The following is an 18862-nucleotide window of genomic DNA, read 5'->3' on the forward strand; positions in this document are numbered from 1 at the left end:
AAAATAAAATAAAATTTTAAAAAGAGAAAAGTTGGATCTCTGTTGCTAGAAAAATCCATAAGCACACATATGCACACATTTCACCTGTAATGTCAAGGAATTCAATCATTGGCTGAAACATGTATGTGAACTAATAAGTGGCCTATTAGGGTTAAGAAGCCTAGGGGAATGGAAATGTGCTCTCAAAATCTTCATAGCTCCAAGACAAAAGATACCAAGAATAGGTATGTTCAGATAAAACTATTCTAGGATTTTGACTACCCTGAGTTTAGTTCTAAACTGCTCTATGATGCTTGTTGGAACATAACCAGATTAAGGAGAGAGTCAGTTAATATCTGTCTCAGGTGCTAAAACGTAAGCACTTCAAAAACATCCATAGAAATATAATGAAGGGAGAAAGTGGATTTAGATAACTTTTCACAGGGAGAGTCCTGCGAATGAACAAAACAATAAGAAATACTTTGAAAAGTTCCTTGAGGTGGTGTTACAGATAGAACTGTATCCCCCTCAGATTTGTATTTTGAAACCCTAAGCCCCAAATGTGACTGTACAGTCATGCACCACATTACAATATTTTGGTCAAGCAAAGCTATACAAAAGTGGTCCAATAAGATTGCAAGGGAGCTGAACATGTCCTACTGCCTCGAGATGTCATGACCATCATAAATGCCATAGCCCAATACATTACTCATATGTTCGTGGTGATACTGGGGTAAATAAACCTACTGTGCTGCCAGTTGTATAAAATTATAGCACAACACTTACGTACAGCACATAATACTCCATAATGAAAATAAGCAACTATATTATTGGTTTATGTATATACTACACTATTAATTGTGATTTTAGAGTGTACTTCTACTTATTAACAAAAAGTTAACTCTAAAACAGCCTCAGGCAGGTCCTTTCAGAGAAGGCATTGTTATCCTAGGAGATGACATGTTATCCTTGCATGTTATTGCCCCTGAAGGCCTTCCAGTGCGACAAGGTGTGGAGGGAGACGATAGTAATATTGATATATTGACTATCCTGACCCTGGGCAGGCCTAGGCTAATGTATGTGTTTCTTAGTTTTTAACAAAATAGTTTAAAAATGCAAAAGTAAGTAAATGAAACAATTTAAAAAATAGAAAAGAATAAGGAAAAGAATAGAGAATAAAAAATTCTTATGTAAGAATTAAAAAATTTGTACAGGCCGGGCGCGGTGGCTCAAGCCTGTAATCCCAGCACTTTGGGAGGCCGAGACGGGCGAATCACGAGGTCAGGAGATCGAGACCATCCTGGCTAACACGGTGAAACCCCGTCTCTACTAAAAAATACAAAAAACTAGCCGGGCGAGGTGGCGGGCGCCTGTAGTCCCAGCTACTCGGGAGGCTGAGGCAGGAGAATGGCGTAAACCCGGGAGGCGGAGCTTGCAGTGAGCTGAGATCTGGCCACTGCACTCCAGCCTGGACGACAGAGCCAGACTCCGTCTCAAAAAAAAAAAAAAAATTTGTACAGCTGAACAATGTTTGTGTTTAAGCTAAGTGTTATTACAAAAGAGTAAAAAAGTTAAAATATTAAAAAGTTCATAAAGTAAAAAAGTTACAGTAATTTAACTTTAATTTATTACTGAAGAAATACATTAAAAAAATAAATTTAGTGAAGCCTAAGTGTACAGTTGTACAGCGTTTTGTTTTTTTTTTTGTGACGGAGTTTCTCTTGTCACCCAGGCTGGAGTGCAGTGGTGCAATCTCTGCTCACTGCAACCTCCGCCTCCTGGGTTCAAGCAATTCTTCTGTCCAGCTAATTTTTGTATTTTTTAGTAAAGATGGGGTTTCACCATGTTGGTCAGGCTGGTTCTGAACTCCTGACCTCAGGTAATCTACCTGCCTCCCAAAGTGCTGGGATTACAGGTGTGAGCCACCGCTCCAGGCCGTGTACAGTGTTTATAAAGCCTATGTTCGTGTACAGTAATGTCCTACGCCCTCACAGTCACTCACCACTCACTCACTCACTCACTCACCCAGAGAAACTTCCAGTTCTGCAAGCACCATTCTTGTTAAGTGTCCTATACAGGTGTAGTATTTTAAAATATTTTGCACCATATTTTTTACTGTACTTTTCTGTTTAGGTATGTTTAGATACACAAATACTTTCCATTGTGTTAGTAACAATTGCCTGCAGTATTCAGTAGAGTAACATGCTGCGCAGGTTTGCAGCCCAGGAGTAATAGGCTGTGCCATATAGCCTAGGTGTGTGGTACGCCATACATCTAGGTTTGTGTAAGTCCACTCTAGGATGTTCGCACAACGGCAACATTGCCTAATGACACATTTATCAGAACATATGTATGACTATATTTGGAAAGAGGGACTTCAGGGAGGTGATTAAGGCTGAGTGAGATTAGAAGAGTGGGGTCCCATACTGATGGACTGCCAGCCTTACAAGAAGAAAATGATGATACCAGGCTGCTCACTATCTCTTCCTATGAGCAGACAGAAGAAAACTCATTTGAAGAAACAGTGAGAAGGTGACCGTCTACAAGCCCAGAAGTGAGGCCTCATCAGAAACTCACCCTGTCAGCACCTCCATCTTGAACTTCTAGCCTCCAGAATGATGAGAAAATCAATTTCTGTTGTGTAAGCGACTCAGCCTGTGGAAGCTCATTATGGCAGCCTGAACAGATGTGTACAGGTGTAGTTACAGCCTACTGCCTTCCTCCCACTCCAAGGTATTTCTCTGCCAGGAGAAGGTTCCAGTATCAAGAAAGAGTCCTTTAACTGCTGTTTGAAAAGGGAGCCTTCTGCTTGTTGCAATATTTGTATTTTACCTGAGACAACTCTGGAAAAGGTTAGATGCAGCCACCTGTGGTCTCTTTTCTATCCTCTTCCTACACATTCCTCAGTATCTCTCTCTCTCTCTCTTTTTTTTTTTAGACAGAATCTCATTACATCACCCAGGCTGGAGTGCAGTGGCACAATCTCGGTTCACTGCAACCTCCACCTCCCTGGTTCAAGTGATTCTTCTGCCTCAGCCTCCCAAGTAGCTGGGACTACAGGCGTGTACCACCACACCTGGCTAATTTTCATATTTTTAGTAAAGACCGAGTCTCATCATATTGGCCAGGCTGGTCTCGAACTCCTGACCTCGTGATCTGCCCACCTCGGTCTCCCAAAGTGCTGGGATTACAGGCATGGGCCACTGCGCCCGGCCCTCAGTGTCTCTTTCATCACAAGGCTGAGTGAACGTTTGCCTATCATTTTGAAAGGGCACCAAGTTAGCCCTTGGGATGGGTCAGCAGGTCCCAGACTGGTCCTGCTGGGTGGTCAGGTTTCAGGCTATCCCAGCAAAACTTAAGGAACGCACTTCTGCTCTTAGGTGCAGGGAGGGCTTTGGGGGTGGGATTTGAATTTGGGATTCTATAAACACATCTCGCTGGCTGTGGGAATGCCCTTCTCCCTCTGTATCTGACAAAGAGCAGACAATGGACTCAGCCATCAGCCCACTGGTCGTACATGGCTCTCATAGGCTGCGCGGGACAGGGTCGTGGGTTTGGGCGAGACAGACTCTCCACTACAGTCAACAAGGACTGCTTCCTGGTTACGAATATTTTCCTTTCTGCCTTCTAAAGCTTCCAGAGTTTGGTTTGTCTCTCTTCCAATTTTCAGGCTACCACTTTTGTCAAACATAATTATATACTTTATAGACACAATATATATGTGTGTATATGTGTGTGTGTATGCAGCGTGAAAAATTCAAGTAATACAAAATTGTTGTAAGCACTTTTGATTGAAATATCTCAATCTAATCCCCATATTTCTTGGACAACAACCCTTTGGAAACATATATAATTTTTCCCCCAAACCCCCTACCCCTGAGGAAGTAGACATAACTTTTAGCATGTTTTCTTTGAAAAAATAGTGAAAGATGTATCACCAGCCTGTCTTTCTTTTACACTGACCTTGCAGGGGCAAAAAACCAAAAACAAAACAGTAGTCTCCAGATAAGCTGTTAGAATTATTCCACTGCAGAGATTCAAGGAGATTCTACAGCTTACAGTAATTGGGCCAAGAGGAAGTAGAGTATAGAGAGGTGTTTGACAACAAGGAAATAAAATGACCATTTTGAGGCAGGACAAGGTAGTCAGATCCATATAAGCACTGGAGCAAGGATGATCTATTTTGTAGAGGAGACAGTAGCTATGAGGAATGCCCCTAATCATCTGCTATAAACAGATGCTTCCTCCTCCTTGAAGGCAGGAATATTGGGGTAAGGGACCATTTGTATCATTTGTATTCACAATACGTGTGTGTGTGTGTGTGTGTGTGTGTGTTTAACACACATCAAAGGCAGGAATATTGGGATAAGGGACCACTTGTATTCACAATACGTGTGTGTGTGTGTGTGTGTGTGTGAGACACACATCAAAGGCAGGGATATTGGGGTAAGGGACCGTTTGCATTCACTATGTGTGTGTGTGTGTGTGTGTGTGTGTAATACATATCAAAGGCAGGGATATTGGGGTAAGGAACCATTTGCATTCACAATACGTGAGTGTGTGTGTGTAACACACATCGAAGGTAGGAATATTCGGGTAAGGGACCATTTGCATTCACAATACGTGTTATGTGTGTATATGTGTGTGTGTGTGTGCGCGCGTAACAGAGAGAATGTGAAAGAGATAGAGGGAGTGGGGTGGGTAAAAGTAGGAGGTGTTTCTCTCTCCCAGGATTATAATGAACAATGAGCTGCAATCCTTTGGGAAGAACTGCAATGCAAGTACAAATACTTACAAAGTTTTGAGGCTTTCCAATCCCTTGAACATCTTATGCTGCACATTTTCCAAACGATTACTTGTGAGAAGTATTTCATTTACACCAGATGCTCCTTCAAATGCTCCCTCCTCAATATCTGTGATCTTATTGTTGCTAAAGTTTCTAAATAAAAATTGTGGGAACAAAGATTTTAAACAATTTCTAATAAGGAGGGAATTGAAACATAGTTGATCATTTTCTTCTAATGATCCAAGTCTTCCAACTTTTCACCGCCCAGCACTGCCAGGGCTCTGAAAAGATTCCACTTCCCTACACCATCAAGACAAAGGGACAATAATAATAAGAGGGACTGTCTATGGTAAAATATGCCAGCGTGACTCATGTCAAACTCTCCAAAGGTCCCCAGGAGTATAAAATTCTTGAGGTCAGGTACTGGGTTACACAAACCTTTATGCCATCTATAAAATCCAACAAGAAACTTTTCAAAAAAATATCCCTGATTAAAATTGTCAAATGAATTAATGACTAAAAGAAGACAACTGGGTAGAGATAGAAGGGCTAAAATTTGTTAGTGTTTTATATATAGCATCAGAAATGTATTTGAATATGGGTTTATTCCCAGAAGAACTTCTCATGTAATAATGTGTTGAAACAACCAAATTAATTGTCAGTATTATGTATGATACTAACTACTACAATGCTTGCCAGAAGGCAAGAGTATCTAGTTGAGGTTAACTTTCTATAGGCTTTTTCTTTCTCTTTCTCACTGATTGTTCACTCCAAGACCAGAAGTGTCCCCCAAACAAGGATCATTTTTATGCATATTTTAATTTCTCTGAGAGAATTGTACACAGTAGCTTCTTAATAGATATTTGTTTCATGGAAAATCATCTTATAGCTAAAACGAAAGTGCATTTCATAACAGTGAAAAAGGAGGGCAATTAAGATATGAGAAACCATTTGCGAGGTAGCCTAATATGGATGCCTACTGTACAAGTAGTCTGTTCTGTAACTTACAGTCTATGTGACTATGGGCCAGTTACATATGTGGACACACAGCTAAAGTGAGTCGATGCTTCTTTCCTCCTGCTGATGTTTCCGCATGTGTGAGGGTGCTCCACTGGTCCCATGCTATTGACCTATGTCCTGTCTCTCCCTCACACCTCCCCAGGGGTATGGAGTAACCCACTGAGTGCTGCTGAAACTGCTGAGCTTATGAACTTATTTTAAAATATGAGTTGTGGACATGTAGTAACACAGATGAGCTATTGAGCCAGTTTACCAATCATTAATTTTGAATATCTTCTAATGAAAGTTTAATGAAGCAAAAAAGTCCAATAGTTGACATGAAAAAGAAAGAACAGCATGGTTTGGGGAATGGTAAAGGAAGTTACAAAACCTTACTGAACCCATTTTAATGTGCTTAGATTGCTGGATTCCTGCTGTGGCCACATAACAGACCAGCTGTCTGAGTTAAAGTCAGATGCTTAGGCTCTGCTACAGAAAATGTGATTGACACTGTTGACACACAGAAAAGTTCTTGCAGAGATTACCCTGAATTCATGTCACAGGTCACCATCGTAGGGAAATTTCCCAGGATTTTTAATATTTTCTAATTTTCTAAGAAACTTAAGAAAACGAACACAACAAAATGCTACGGAAATTAAAAAAAAAATAGCTAACAAGTGACTTACATTTTACGTAATTGAGGAAGTTTCTTAAAGATTCCTGTGGCTTCCAACACGGTAAATTCATTATTATTGAGACGCCTGAAGAAAAAGGAAGGAATAGAGAAGTTTTATTACCAGTAGTTAGGAAAGCAGTAAATTTGATTTCTCAAAATGAATTCTAACATTACTGAATGACACCAGGAAAATAAAAGGAAATACGTATATCACAGAAGATTTGTGGAACATACTGATGTTTTTTCTCATTTTATTCAAATTTTAATCAAAATAAAATGTTAGGAAGTTTTTTTTACACAGTAAAAAAAGAAAAAAATCAAAGATCAAAACCAGCTCTCAGCAATCTCTAGAACAAATTTTCTCCAATTTTTTCCACTATCACCCCCACTAAAAAGGATTTTCAGACTGTTTTTTCCCTAATTGTTTTCTTCACAATTGGAACAAAAATTACAGCTTTATTAGAATGCGATTCACATGCCAGAACATTTACCCTTTTAAAGTGTACAATTCAGTGGTTTTTAGTATATTCACAAAATTGTGCAACCATCTTTGCTATCTAATTCCAGAACATCTTCATTACCCCCAGAAAGAAACCCCATACTTCTTACCAGTCACTCCCGGTGGCTATTCCCCTACAGCCCTTGGCAACTACCAGGTTACTTTTTGTTTTTATTAATTTTCCTATTCTGGGCATTTTGTATAAATGGAATCATGTAAGATGTAGCCTTTTCTGTCTGGCTTCTTTTGCTTTATATAATGTCTTGTTCCTGTTGTAGCATATGGCAGTGCTTCATTATTTTTTAAGACTCAATGATATTTCATTACACAGGCATGACACATTTGTTTATCCATTTATCAGTTAGGAGGCATTTGTGTTGCCTCCATTCTTTGACAGCTATAAATAATGCTGCTATGAACGTGGTGTGCACGTTTCTGCCTGGATAGATGCTGTCATTTTTTCGACATATACATAGGAGTGGCATTGCTGGATCACATGGTAAATCTGTGATTAACTCTTTGAGAAATAGCAAAAAAGATTTCCATAGAAGCTTTACATTCAGACCAGCGATGTATAAAGGTTTCAATTTCTTCTACTATGTTGCTCTCCCTTTTTTTTTTTTAGCCATTCCAGTGGGTCTAAAATGGTATCTCATTGTGGTTTTGATTGGAATTTCCCTAATAACTAATGATATTGAGCAGTTTTTCATGTGTTTATTGGACATGTGTTTATATGTTCTTTGGAGAAAGGTCAATATGAATAATTTAACCACTCATTAGCTGAGTAAAATACCTTTTAATCTAAATTATAAGAGCTCTTCATACATTGTGAATGTATCTTATTAGATACATGATTTGCAAATATTTTCTTCTCAGTACTGATTTTATTGTATAATTTAAAAAATTACAAATCTCTTACATTACACACATTTGCTGAAGTCTAAACTGGAGGCTAGTTCCCACTATAATTCTTCCATGACAAACAAACTTATTTAAAGTGCTAGGCCAGGGGCAGTGTCTCATGCCTATAACCCTGGCACTTTGGGAGGCAGAAGGAAGAGGATTGCTTGTGCTCAGAGTTCAAGACCAGCCTGGGCAATAGGGCAAAATCCCATCTCTACAAAAAATACAAAAATCAGCTGGGTGTGGTGGTGCATGCCTGAGGTCCCAGCTTCTTGGGGGGATGGGGAAGGGGGACTGAGGTGGGAGGATCCCTTGCACCCAGGAGGCCAAGGCTACAGGGAGCTGTGACGGTGATACTGCACTCCTGCCTGGGCAAGAGACTGAGAGCCTCTCTCAAAAAAAAAAAAAAAAAAGTCCTATTGTGCTGGAAGATATCACTTGTTTGTAGTATTATAAGTAATAAGCATAAATCCCTATATAACTGTAAAAAATAAAGTTCAGGGCCTTGGTTGCATGATCTCCATGCATTTCTAAAATTCCTGGAGCTGTGAAATAGCTTCATTAACTAACAGGAGTACAAAAAAAAAAAAATCACTGTAACTACCAGATAGTTGGTTTCTGTCGAGTCTTTGAAAGGCATTACTTTATTTTTAGTTATTCAAATTGCTAAAAATTAATTAAGTACTGGCATGAGTACAGGCACAGTGGGAGATAAACAATAACACACAATCCCTGTCATCAAGGAGCTATAATCTAGTTAAAGACAGAAGGATTATATACAAACAAACAGACAACAAACTTTGCAAAGCAGTAAATGACAAATACCAGATGTTGCTATCCATAAACATGGCTAAGATGTTGAGAGAATGATGAGGTTTCATTAGTTTTTTTCTTGAATTGTTAGAACACTAACGTTAAAGGTCGTCTTTTTATAAATAAAGTCAGTAAAGGCAAACCATGCATGCGCGTAGAATCTGTGAGTGCTCCAACCAACATTCTAGTACTTAGAATGTGCAAGGTCCTGTGTTAAGGCTGTTAAGTGTAAATGCCATCATATTCTGCCTTTTCAGCTTTTCTTGCATTGTTCAGAAAAAGCTATCCTTTCTACTTTAATACCTGATGATCACTGAATCCTTTCACCCGTAAGTCAATGAAGTAGTAAATTAGGTAAGATGGACTCCTTGAATCTATCGCTTACAGAAATTGAAAATTGAGGCTCTCAAACTACTTTATTTAGTTGCTATAAGGATTAAATACGTTAAAAAAACTAAGTACATAGAAAATAGTTTGGGAATAATAATACCCAATAAATAAGCATCAAATAAACACCACTGTTATTAGTAAGAAGTGCTTACTGCATTTTGAGAGATAAATTAGTTCTGTACTTAATCGTATGGTTGGCTAGAAAGATGAACGAAGGTAGCCTCTAATATATTCTTGTACTAAGAAGAGTTATGCCAATGTAATGCCTGTTAATTAAAATTAACACAATTATTAATAATAAAAATGGCAAGACAAACATTCCTATGCTTTAATGCTTTCATTCCCTCCTTCCCAACCAGAATTTTGTTGGCGGATGAACTTACAACTCTGCAGTGTACTGGGGAATGTGCTCTGGGATTTTGTTGAGTTTTTGATTAGAGCAATCTACTGTGGTTCCTTCACAGCGACACTTTTCAGGGCAAGCCAAATCCGCAAAGCAGTCTCCACTTAATTTTGATCGATAATCTTCTGTACCTATTGAGAATTCAAACCAAGAAAAAGATACTGAGTCTAAAGGTTAGAATATTTATTAGTTTGTAGGAAGAAAAAAGTAAGATAACTATAGATTATGTAGCAGGGAGACAACTTGGGGTATTTTGGTCAATGGATGTCAGGAGAAAGGTTAAAAGAAAGGCTTGGAATTTTCTGGAAAAAAGAGTGACCAGATTCACATGACAGGAAAACATTAATAAAGTTGAGCTTTTCACAGCTGTACTTTCTGCTGATCCAATTCTGAGCCATTCTAGCCTATTTCACAGCTAGTCACACAATGGATATTCATTATTAAAAAGTTTATTTTTTTTCTCTGAGTCAAGAATTGAAAATATATCCAGTAATAAACATGATCCTATATATCATTGTAAATTAGGGCTTTCAAGGCAAATAGATATACTCAGGCTTTTAAATTTTCTATGGACTTTTTACTATTCTCTCCCTCTCACATAATCTCAGAGATGCCTAAAAAGCCCTCTTTTTTTTCATTTTGATTTTGTAGAAAGAGACAGGTAAATCCTGATTTAAGCCTCAGCAGCTTGCCATGCTGTAGAAAGCTGCGTGACGTTCCATGGTGCTTGACGGAACCATGTTTTACTCATACCTCGCAACCACATGGTTAGATCAAGCACAACAGAAAATCTCGCTACATTGTCACTACACCAACCACTAGGCCAAAGGTAAGACCAAGAGGAAAATGGAGGGAAGGAAGAGAAAAGCTACAGGTGTTCTGGAAATGTAATACTGTTTACATGACATGCATTCTTCCCGCAGAATGTTTATGACCATAGTAAGAGTATTACTACCGAAGATTTCCTGGAAACACAAAGAAGGGGCTATACGGAAAAGGTGCCTCCACCGTTCCTCAGAACTGCAGAATGGAAACAACAGCTTTCAGGAACAACATCCAGGAAGAAGTTGAAGGTGAGCTACAAGGACAACAGAGAAGCTCAAAGGATCTGCGGTTTCTTCTTGAAAAAAAAGGTGCCAAAGACCAGGACTAGAAGAAGGTACATCAGGATTGAAAAGGGAGGGTATTATGTTTCAGACCAGACACTTTTACTTACAGCCAAAATGGTGAATTCCTGCAAAAGTAAAGATCACCAAGAAGGAAAGAAAGAGTAATCCCAATTAAGATTAATATACATATTTATAAAACTAAGCTCTCTTCCTTCTTTCTTTATTATGGTAATTATTGAAAAAATAGCATGATGTGATGGGAATTGTCATGCTTTGTAAAATTTTATAAATAATATTTTGAAGCACGGTGGTCTCACAAGAAAACCAATGTAATAAAAGATGCATAGTGCAAATTAAGTTCTCGATTCCTTTAAAAGATGAACTCTCTGCAAGACAGATTTTCTTTTATCACTGTAATATGTAGAGTGCCATATAAAATGGTAGTAGGGAGGTCCACACGTAAAAGTGAATGAAAAACTAATCATGGAGATCCTCAAGGACAATCATTAGAACATTTGGATTAATCCTTATATTGTGATGTATACTTTTTAATGAACTTTTCAACTTATAAATAATGTTTCTTAGTGGAAATGGAATCAGAATCTCCTAAGAAGTTTGCGATGGTGAATATCACGGTTTCATTACATTTGGCAGTTAATGCCACAGTATTTATTGAGGATCTGGTGCCTTATGATTTAAGCTTCACTCCAAAATGAAGTAAGAGTGCACAAAGTCTAAATGACAGGTACACTGGGTATTCTGCAATTCAAATAATCTGCATTCAGTGGAACAGTAATAATGCTTATTTTATGGTGGCTTTTTAGGTGGACTCAAATTTTAATTAAAATTTTTGGAAAAAAGGGAAGGAGGCCCAAATGATCCTTTTGAGCCCTGGCTTCTGCAACTATTATGTTTAAATAATGTAAATTAAATTATCAAAACTTGAAAGTTAAGACATGATATTTGATATAAAAGATAATTTCCAAATCCTAATTTGGCTGCTGTCAGTAACAGGGAAGAACTGCATCAGAATACGTGAAAATAACCTCACTTTTGTTCTTTATTTAGTGAACTGGAAATATTAAACTCATCAATTATTAATTAAGTGTATTTAAATTAAATAGTTTAAATAATTTGGTACCTATTACATTACTGCCATAATTTTAGGATTTAAATCATATTAATGTTCTATTCAATAGCTCATCTGGTGTTTAGAATATGGCTTTTTTTGGTTAAATAATAGCTATCAGATTATTTTCCACTTAATTGGGTAAAGTAATTAATATTAAACATTGTCAATGAAGGCCAATCAACTGTTCTTTTCAACATGTTACTTGTTATGCAGCCAGTATAATACATACAATGCTACTGATCATTCAAGCTCAAAATAAGTCATATAACCAAATCTACTAAATCCATAAAATTATCCAAATTGTAATTCAATAATGGCAAGCAACAAATATCTCCTTAAAATAGAGACTAAACCCAGAGTTATTCTTTAGGAAATACGGAAAGGTAGACTAACACTGTACACTAACGCTGTAGAAATATCTTTTAATCTGTAGCTCTTAAAATATTTTATAGTCGAGAATATACCCAAGAGATGGTGAATGTGGCCAATCAATACTTAACATAATGGTTTAAAACAAACAAGTCAAGAGGCATTTTACACAATTGGCAGGCAAGGAAAAATAAGTAAAGAAACGTATTTTAAAGAGCTAGTTCCAGAATCATCAGTCTTGATAGTGTTAAGATTGAAGTGGTAAAACATTGCGATTACTTTTCTTAGACACATTCTATCCATCTGCCTAATTACTCAAGGCATTTTGAGACCACGAACTTCTGATGCTTTCACATCAGACATCAATGTTCTTTTTACAGACTTATATTGTAATTCCGGATATAGAAGAATGTAAAGTCATAAACAAATAAGAAACAACTGCATATAAATCAGCAGGAAGCTGCTGTTTTTCTACAAACAGTGAAGCAAAAGTAAAGCAATAAGAACAGTTTTTAAATATAAGAATCTATAAAAAAGTAAGTCTCATGGTGGAAAATGAAATTCTGTGTGTCTGTAACTGATTTCATGTAGAACGAGCTCTTTGACATCGGAAAGATCTCTGTCTTTAAAACCAGCTCAATTAGCTATATTTTAAAAACAGGTTGGAAGATCAGATATACAATGTATGGAGAGAAAATGATTTAAGTAGAAAGCCATAGCTTCAAACATTTTAGCTACTGTGAGAAATTTTAGATAATGCGCCAAAGTAAAAGAGAGAGAAGAAAAGGTGGAGTTTAATAATATATATGTTTAACATCAGAAGCTGCATGCAAAGGTCAGGTTTTCAGGAAACAGCTACAAGTGATATATGCATAAGTCAATCTATCTATAGAGTATCCACTGTACTTTCAGAAGCATGCATATCAGTTTTAGAAGCTATATTTTATAAGGTGAGGAAAGGGTGTCTGTAGTTAGTCCTACTACCGAGCAAAACCTACCTGGAATGAAATACTGTTCTTTAGCTAAATAAAAAAAGAGAAAAAAAAATAGAAGATGCACCTGAATGTCAGCAAGCAGAGATATGAGTTATATTAGATTAAGAATGGACTAAAGTTACTACAATTAAGTGAAAAATGTATATTCACAGCTGTGACTGACATATAATAATGTACAGTGAGTAGTAAATGCATCTATAATTATGGACAATAACCAGCTTGGTCCTTATATTAGCTTTTTAGTATGAAATTAACTGCCGAATGTGAAATACCCCTGGAATAGTTAGGTAGCATACTACCAAACAGACATATAATGTATTCTATCAAAAAAAAAGGAAAATATTATATCAAAGCAAATAGTAAATTTGAATGATGGAAACCTTCCATTTAATATCAATACAATGTATTCATATTTAGCTTTTTACAAATAAATGCAATATTCCCAAAATATTTTATAAAAATAGCTTTTGGAAAAAATGCATCCTCACAGTTGTATGCAAAATAAGAGAATGCAAACTGAGGAAGTGCATTCAGAGTAAGAAGCGAGGGATCTGTAGTCCCTCCCGGTGCCCCTGGACTTCTGAGCCCAAACAAATCGTGTAACCAAGTCTCAATTCACTTTCTGAAGAAACGAAAATACACTTAATTACTTGAGGTTGGTCAAGACAACAAACATGAGACTTAACACACTTCAAAGGTATTCTCAGCTAAAAGGCTCTTGTTAAATTTGAATTTTGGAAAGGTACTATTAAGTATGTAGGCTTCTTTTTAACTTGGTCAATAGCCTACTTCTGCTCTCCATGGTGTTAAAATGTTACACATAGAAGTATTATTTGAACTGTGTCTACAGTTCTCTTTATTTTGCTATTCATGGGCAGAAGAAAAAGAAATATGGTTCTACAGTGTTCACTAATCAGCCGAAGGCCAACTGCTTTTGTTAGGTCTCATGTAACCATTGTTGTTGGTCACAGGGGAAATTAACACGTGAAGAAATTACCTGAACAACGGAATTTCTTGCTTTTGATCTGTCCAATTCTTTTGTTTGCCAGGCGGCGGGGGCTGGTGCAACGGGCACCACTGGTCTCAATTGGGTTGGTATGGAGATAATCCGCTAGCCACTTGAGATGGCAGTCACAAATAAACGGGTTCTGGGCCAAATGCCTTTGGAAACACATACAGAACAGGTTTATAGATGACTTGCAAGGGACTCAACTCTTACTTTCAGAGTGGAAACAATGTCATCAAACGTGATCCAAATCACTTATACATACATAGTTTGAATGGCCCGAAGAGGTGAAAAGGTCCCCTTGGCGATGGTCTGAAGCTTGTTGTCATATAGGGAGAGAAGGTTCAAGTTGTGGAGATCCTGAAAAGCATCTACCCGAAGGCAGTTTATCTTGTTGGCATTCAATAATCTGTTTGATTAAATAGTTGTAGAATTAAAGTGTAGCATCTCACTAACTCACCTGCAAGATTTTGTGCTTTTTAAGAGAATCCAGCCGTGAAATATATTTCTTTAACTTCAACACTAACATTTTAACTTTAATAATTTAGGAATTAGAGGTTGGAGATGTGGGGTTTTACCATATAAAGCAAAAGTCATGTGATCAAATGAACCTAAATCTAGTGGTACTTATACATGTATTCACTACAAATTATTAATCATTTCCTCTGGAAGATGTAAGGGTGGAATAGTACACAAAGATGGGTGAGACCCAGCCTCCACTGGCAAGGACACCATAAAAATGTCCTAAGACACCATTATTCCCTCAAAACACTCTGTGGAAAAGTAGTTCAGGCTATTCTCAAAACAGTCGCTAGTGTGGTCCTTCTAAACATAGAAGAGATCATGTCACCCCTATCTCAGAACCACGTGACAGCTCCCAACTGGCTCTAAGTAGAAGCCTAAGTCGTCACAACAGACTGACCAGTAGTCCACTCTTCAGAACTCTGCAATCTTCCCAGTTCTCTCCTCCTGGCTGTTTCAGCTCCAATCACTAATCTCCTTGCTCTTTTTTAAACACACCAGGCTCTGCTATTCTCTGTCTGAAATGTTCATCTCCCAGATGTCAAGCCTGCTCTAATATTGCCTTCTCAATCTGGCCTCCCGGACCCCTCTCCTTAATACATGCAGGCTGTCTTTGACCCCTTCCCAAACCCTAGCACTCTCAATTCCTTTTACTTTGATCTACTTTTTCTATTTTCTAAAGTATATATATTTTTTTCTGCTATACACAACTTATTTATTATGTTACTGCTGACTGTCATCTATATGCCTCCCTACCCCACAGTAAATCATCCATATGTCTCTTTCATTTCCCCTCCTTTCCCAGCTGCCCAGCACATACTGGGAGCTCAATAAATATTGGTTGTTGAGTGAATACTTCACAATCCTCTTGGAGAGTCACATGATACATTAGTATAGGCTGTAGTCGTATATTATAAATACCTGTTTAACTTTTTAACACAATTCCCCACAAACTCCTTTTTACCCCCTATATACTATATCAATATTCTGTGGAGCTGTGGTTTATGGGTTATACTTTGGCAAACATCATTCTTGTGGATGTGACTGTGTGTGAGCTTAGGTTTATTCTTCAGCATGTACTCTGCTCTCTACTTTCCTCAACCACCTTCTGAACTCAACTTCCACCCAACAAAGTACTCCTCCCTCTGGGTTCCTCAGAATGTCATTCCATGCTATGCAGTCTTGTCACCTGTTTTATGCAGACCTGCTTATTTGGCCAATGACAGTTTCTCCCTCTTCAGGAAGGACAATTTAAAAAAATAATATTCTTTTTCTCCATCCCCAACAGGCACCACTGGTCTCAATAGGGTTGGTATGGAGATAATCTGCTGGCCACTTGAGATAGCAGCCACAAATAAAGGGGTTCTGGGCCAAATGCCTTTGGAAACACATACAGTACAGTTTTATAGATGACTTGTAATGGACTCAACTCTTGCATTCACAGTGGAAACAATGTCATCAAATGTGATCCAAATAACTTACACATACATAGTTTGAATGGCCCCGGAGAGGTGAAAAGATCCCATTGGCGATGGTCTGAAGCATGTTATTATATAAGGAGAGAAAGAATATTTTTCTCCATGGGGATGGAGAAAATTTTTTTAAATTCTTGCCTTTTAAGAGGGAGAAACTGTAGACAATACTGGATACAGCATCAAGCTATATCTAGCTATATTTAGTTCACTGCTTTGATACTTAGAACTTTTAACAAATATGTAACAGCTCAAAAAATATGTGTCATGTGGTTTGGCTATGCCTCGTTATCTAACATACTAAAAATATTTTCTCCTTTGACAATAAAACGATCTCTGTGTTAACATGGGGTATTTCCGTTTTACTTGATTTTTTTAAAGGTGCTACATCAGCAACATGCAAAGTGATGACTTTCTCACGGTGATTCAATTGGCTGTGCTCTTTGATTCCCCGTCAGGAGCTGAAGTTTTCATCTTCCCTCTGGTATATGTAATACCTTCTTAAAAGCCTTCAAGAAATGGTGGGTGACAGGGGCTGCTTAACTCCATACCTCTCCTCCCTGGGAGGAGAGTAATGCTGACCTGTTCTTTAATTAATAATCTAATTGAATAAAGCAGTTAGAGAGCAAACAAGGACAATGAAATTGTGTGGAGCCTGAAGAAACTGAAAGATGTCGTGTTGCATCATCTTGCATCTATGCAGTTTGTACTCACTTTAACTCAGTGTGGCCCAAGGAATAGTAAATAAATATTAAACAACAATCTGTTTTGTTTCTTTTATTTCCCTGACTCTTCTCTCTAATATCTGACCAACCAAAACTAAGACACTTAACTTTACCAGGTTCTCAGTCAGCTGTGAAGAGATAATCATGTCATTCTTTCGCTCTGGCAGGCTTAAGAATGAGCCTTAGTGTAGAAATGAAACTTTATAAAGATGGCTTTAGAAGGTTTATCTATATAGATCTCCATATTTTATTAGCATGTGTGTTACATCAGCCACCAATAAGTGTGCATGGAAAGAAAAAGAAGGTGACATTTTATGTATTGGTAGTAGATAGGTCAGTGATAGTAAGAGTGACTGTGAATAACTGGCACAGAGAGTAATTCTAGGGAAATGTGGAAGAATGGCAGAGAGGTGAGTCACAAGTAGGCAATACTTGGTTACAGCATCAAGCGATATCTACAATGCGTACAGACATCTGGACTGTGAATAGCATAATTCTATCAAATTAGTAACAATATTTAATAATGGAAATGCGAAGCTTAGAAAAATTTGAAACCCAAATAAAGTCATTAAGTAACGAAATCAGTATTTGTCATAACTCATTGGTCTATTGTAAAATAAATTTACTGGGTTATGTAGCACTGAGAAAATAAAGAAAGAATTGGGGCGGGGGGTGAACAGAAAGGAGAGCACTACACATAATAAGGTTCATTATTGTTTTGTTAACATTTTGTTTCATTTGTTTGTATGTGTGCGTGCTGGGATGGAATGTAAAATACATTTCTGCATAATGGTGAAAAAGTTTAAGACATGGATAATAGGATGTAATTAAGAATATAAGTTTATCAATTCAGGAATTATATATATAATATATGCTATATATAAGTATATAATACATATTACATATAATATATATAATATATATGCGCATATATATATGAAGACTGTGGGATTAGGAATAAATAGTTACCAAATAAATGCCAAGAAATAAATATACTCCAGAGGGAAAATAACACTGTATACATAAGAATTTTAAGGGAGATTTACTAAGAAAAAAATTACAACACAATTATCTTTGTATCTAAAGCATCTAGGCCAGTGTGTGCCCCAAATGAGGTCCTCTGTTTGATGATACGAATAGAATTTGATGATTACCAAGTTTTAATATTTGCATATTTTTTCCAACTTTACTTTTCATATGGGCATGCATTAAAACACATGGTGTTAAATCTGCTTTTTGCAAATATGTATGGTAAATGCTTCTTTTGAGACAAATGAGCAGTATCTATTGTCTAATCAGAGTGGTCTTTGATTTACAGGTAATTCTCTCTCTAAAGGTTAGTCTGAAGACTACCGTGTGTTACAGCTCACCGCACACCATCTGTGTTTGAGGAAGTTATTGCAATACTGTGGCTCCTGCAGATTCTTTGGACAAAGGTTGTTGAGTATATCACCATATCTTTCTTGGTTCCAACTACTGGTTAAGCTAAAACAGAGATGTTTCACAAGGACAGGGATTGTAGAAGCTTTAAATGATAGAGCAGCCAGAATGCATACATTCATGATAGTGTAGAGAAAATGGTTTGGGGACTACTCCAAAAAGTAGTGTCTTCAAGTAAATAATCAAGAATGTTAGCTTGACTAGACTAATCTTTTCTATTTTGTTAAACTGTATCATTTTGAGTCAAATTTTTCCAAAGCCTCCATAAAAATATGAGATAACAAACCGGCTAATATATATTATTAGGCTCGAGAGATGGAAAACAATCAAATACTTACAGGAGCTGTAAGGAAAACAGTCCTTCAAATAAACTCTTGGGGAGTTCTGTGATTTTATTTCCATAGAGGACACTGAAAAAAATGTTTTAAATGAAAAAAATTAGACACAGAACCTGCATAACAAATTCATCTAATACATATTTACTCAGGCATAGAGGAAGTTAGTAGGCAATCAATACATCATAAAAGTTACAGCTGAGTAAACAAACTTCATTTACAAATGTCTTTTGCCTGATTGCAGATCAGATATATGCTTACTGTAGGACATTTGGAAAACAAAAAAATAAAGAACACTATATATATATA

At 37.2% G+C, this 18862-nt stretch overlaps 1 protein-coding gene across 4 annotated transcripts in view; it reads right to left on the minus strand.

Annotated features, from left to right (window-relative positions):
- The window catches only part of SLIT2 (slit homolog 2 (Drosophila)), a 362556-nt gene that overhangs the window by 82928 nt on the left and 260766 nt on the right, over positions 1-18862 (minus strand). For 2 of the 4 annotated variants that reach the window (XM_011994268.1, XM_011994266.1), the window contains 7 exons: positions 18557-18628; positions 14325-14468; positions 14051-14214; positions 13057-13080; positions 9429-9579; positions 6451-6525; positions 4775-4918 (listed from right to left, as the gene is read on the minus strand). In XM_011994268.1, coding sequence (XP_011849658.1) covers positions 4775-4918; positions 6451-6525; positions 9429-9579; positions 13057-13080; positions 14051-14214; positions 14325-14468; positions 18557-18628 — 774 coding nt within the window. The remainder of the gene's footprint in view (positions 1-4774; positions 4919-6450; positions 6526-9428; positions 9580-13056; positions 13081-14050; positions 14215-14324; positions 14469-18556; positions 18629-18862) is intronic. The other 2 variants (XM_011994270.1, XM_011994269.1) reach the window with 1 other exon arrangement.

The sequence above is a fragment of the Mandrillus leucophaeus genome, unplaced genomic scaffold (genome assembly GCF_000951045.1).
Source record: "Mandrillus leucophaeus isolate KB7577 unplaced genomic scaffold, Mleu.le_1.0 Scaffold449, whole genome shotgun sequence".
NCBI lineage: Eukaryota > Metazoa > Chordata > Mammalia > Primates > Cercopithecidae > Mandrillus > Mandrillus leucophaeus.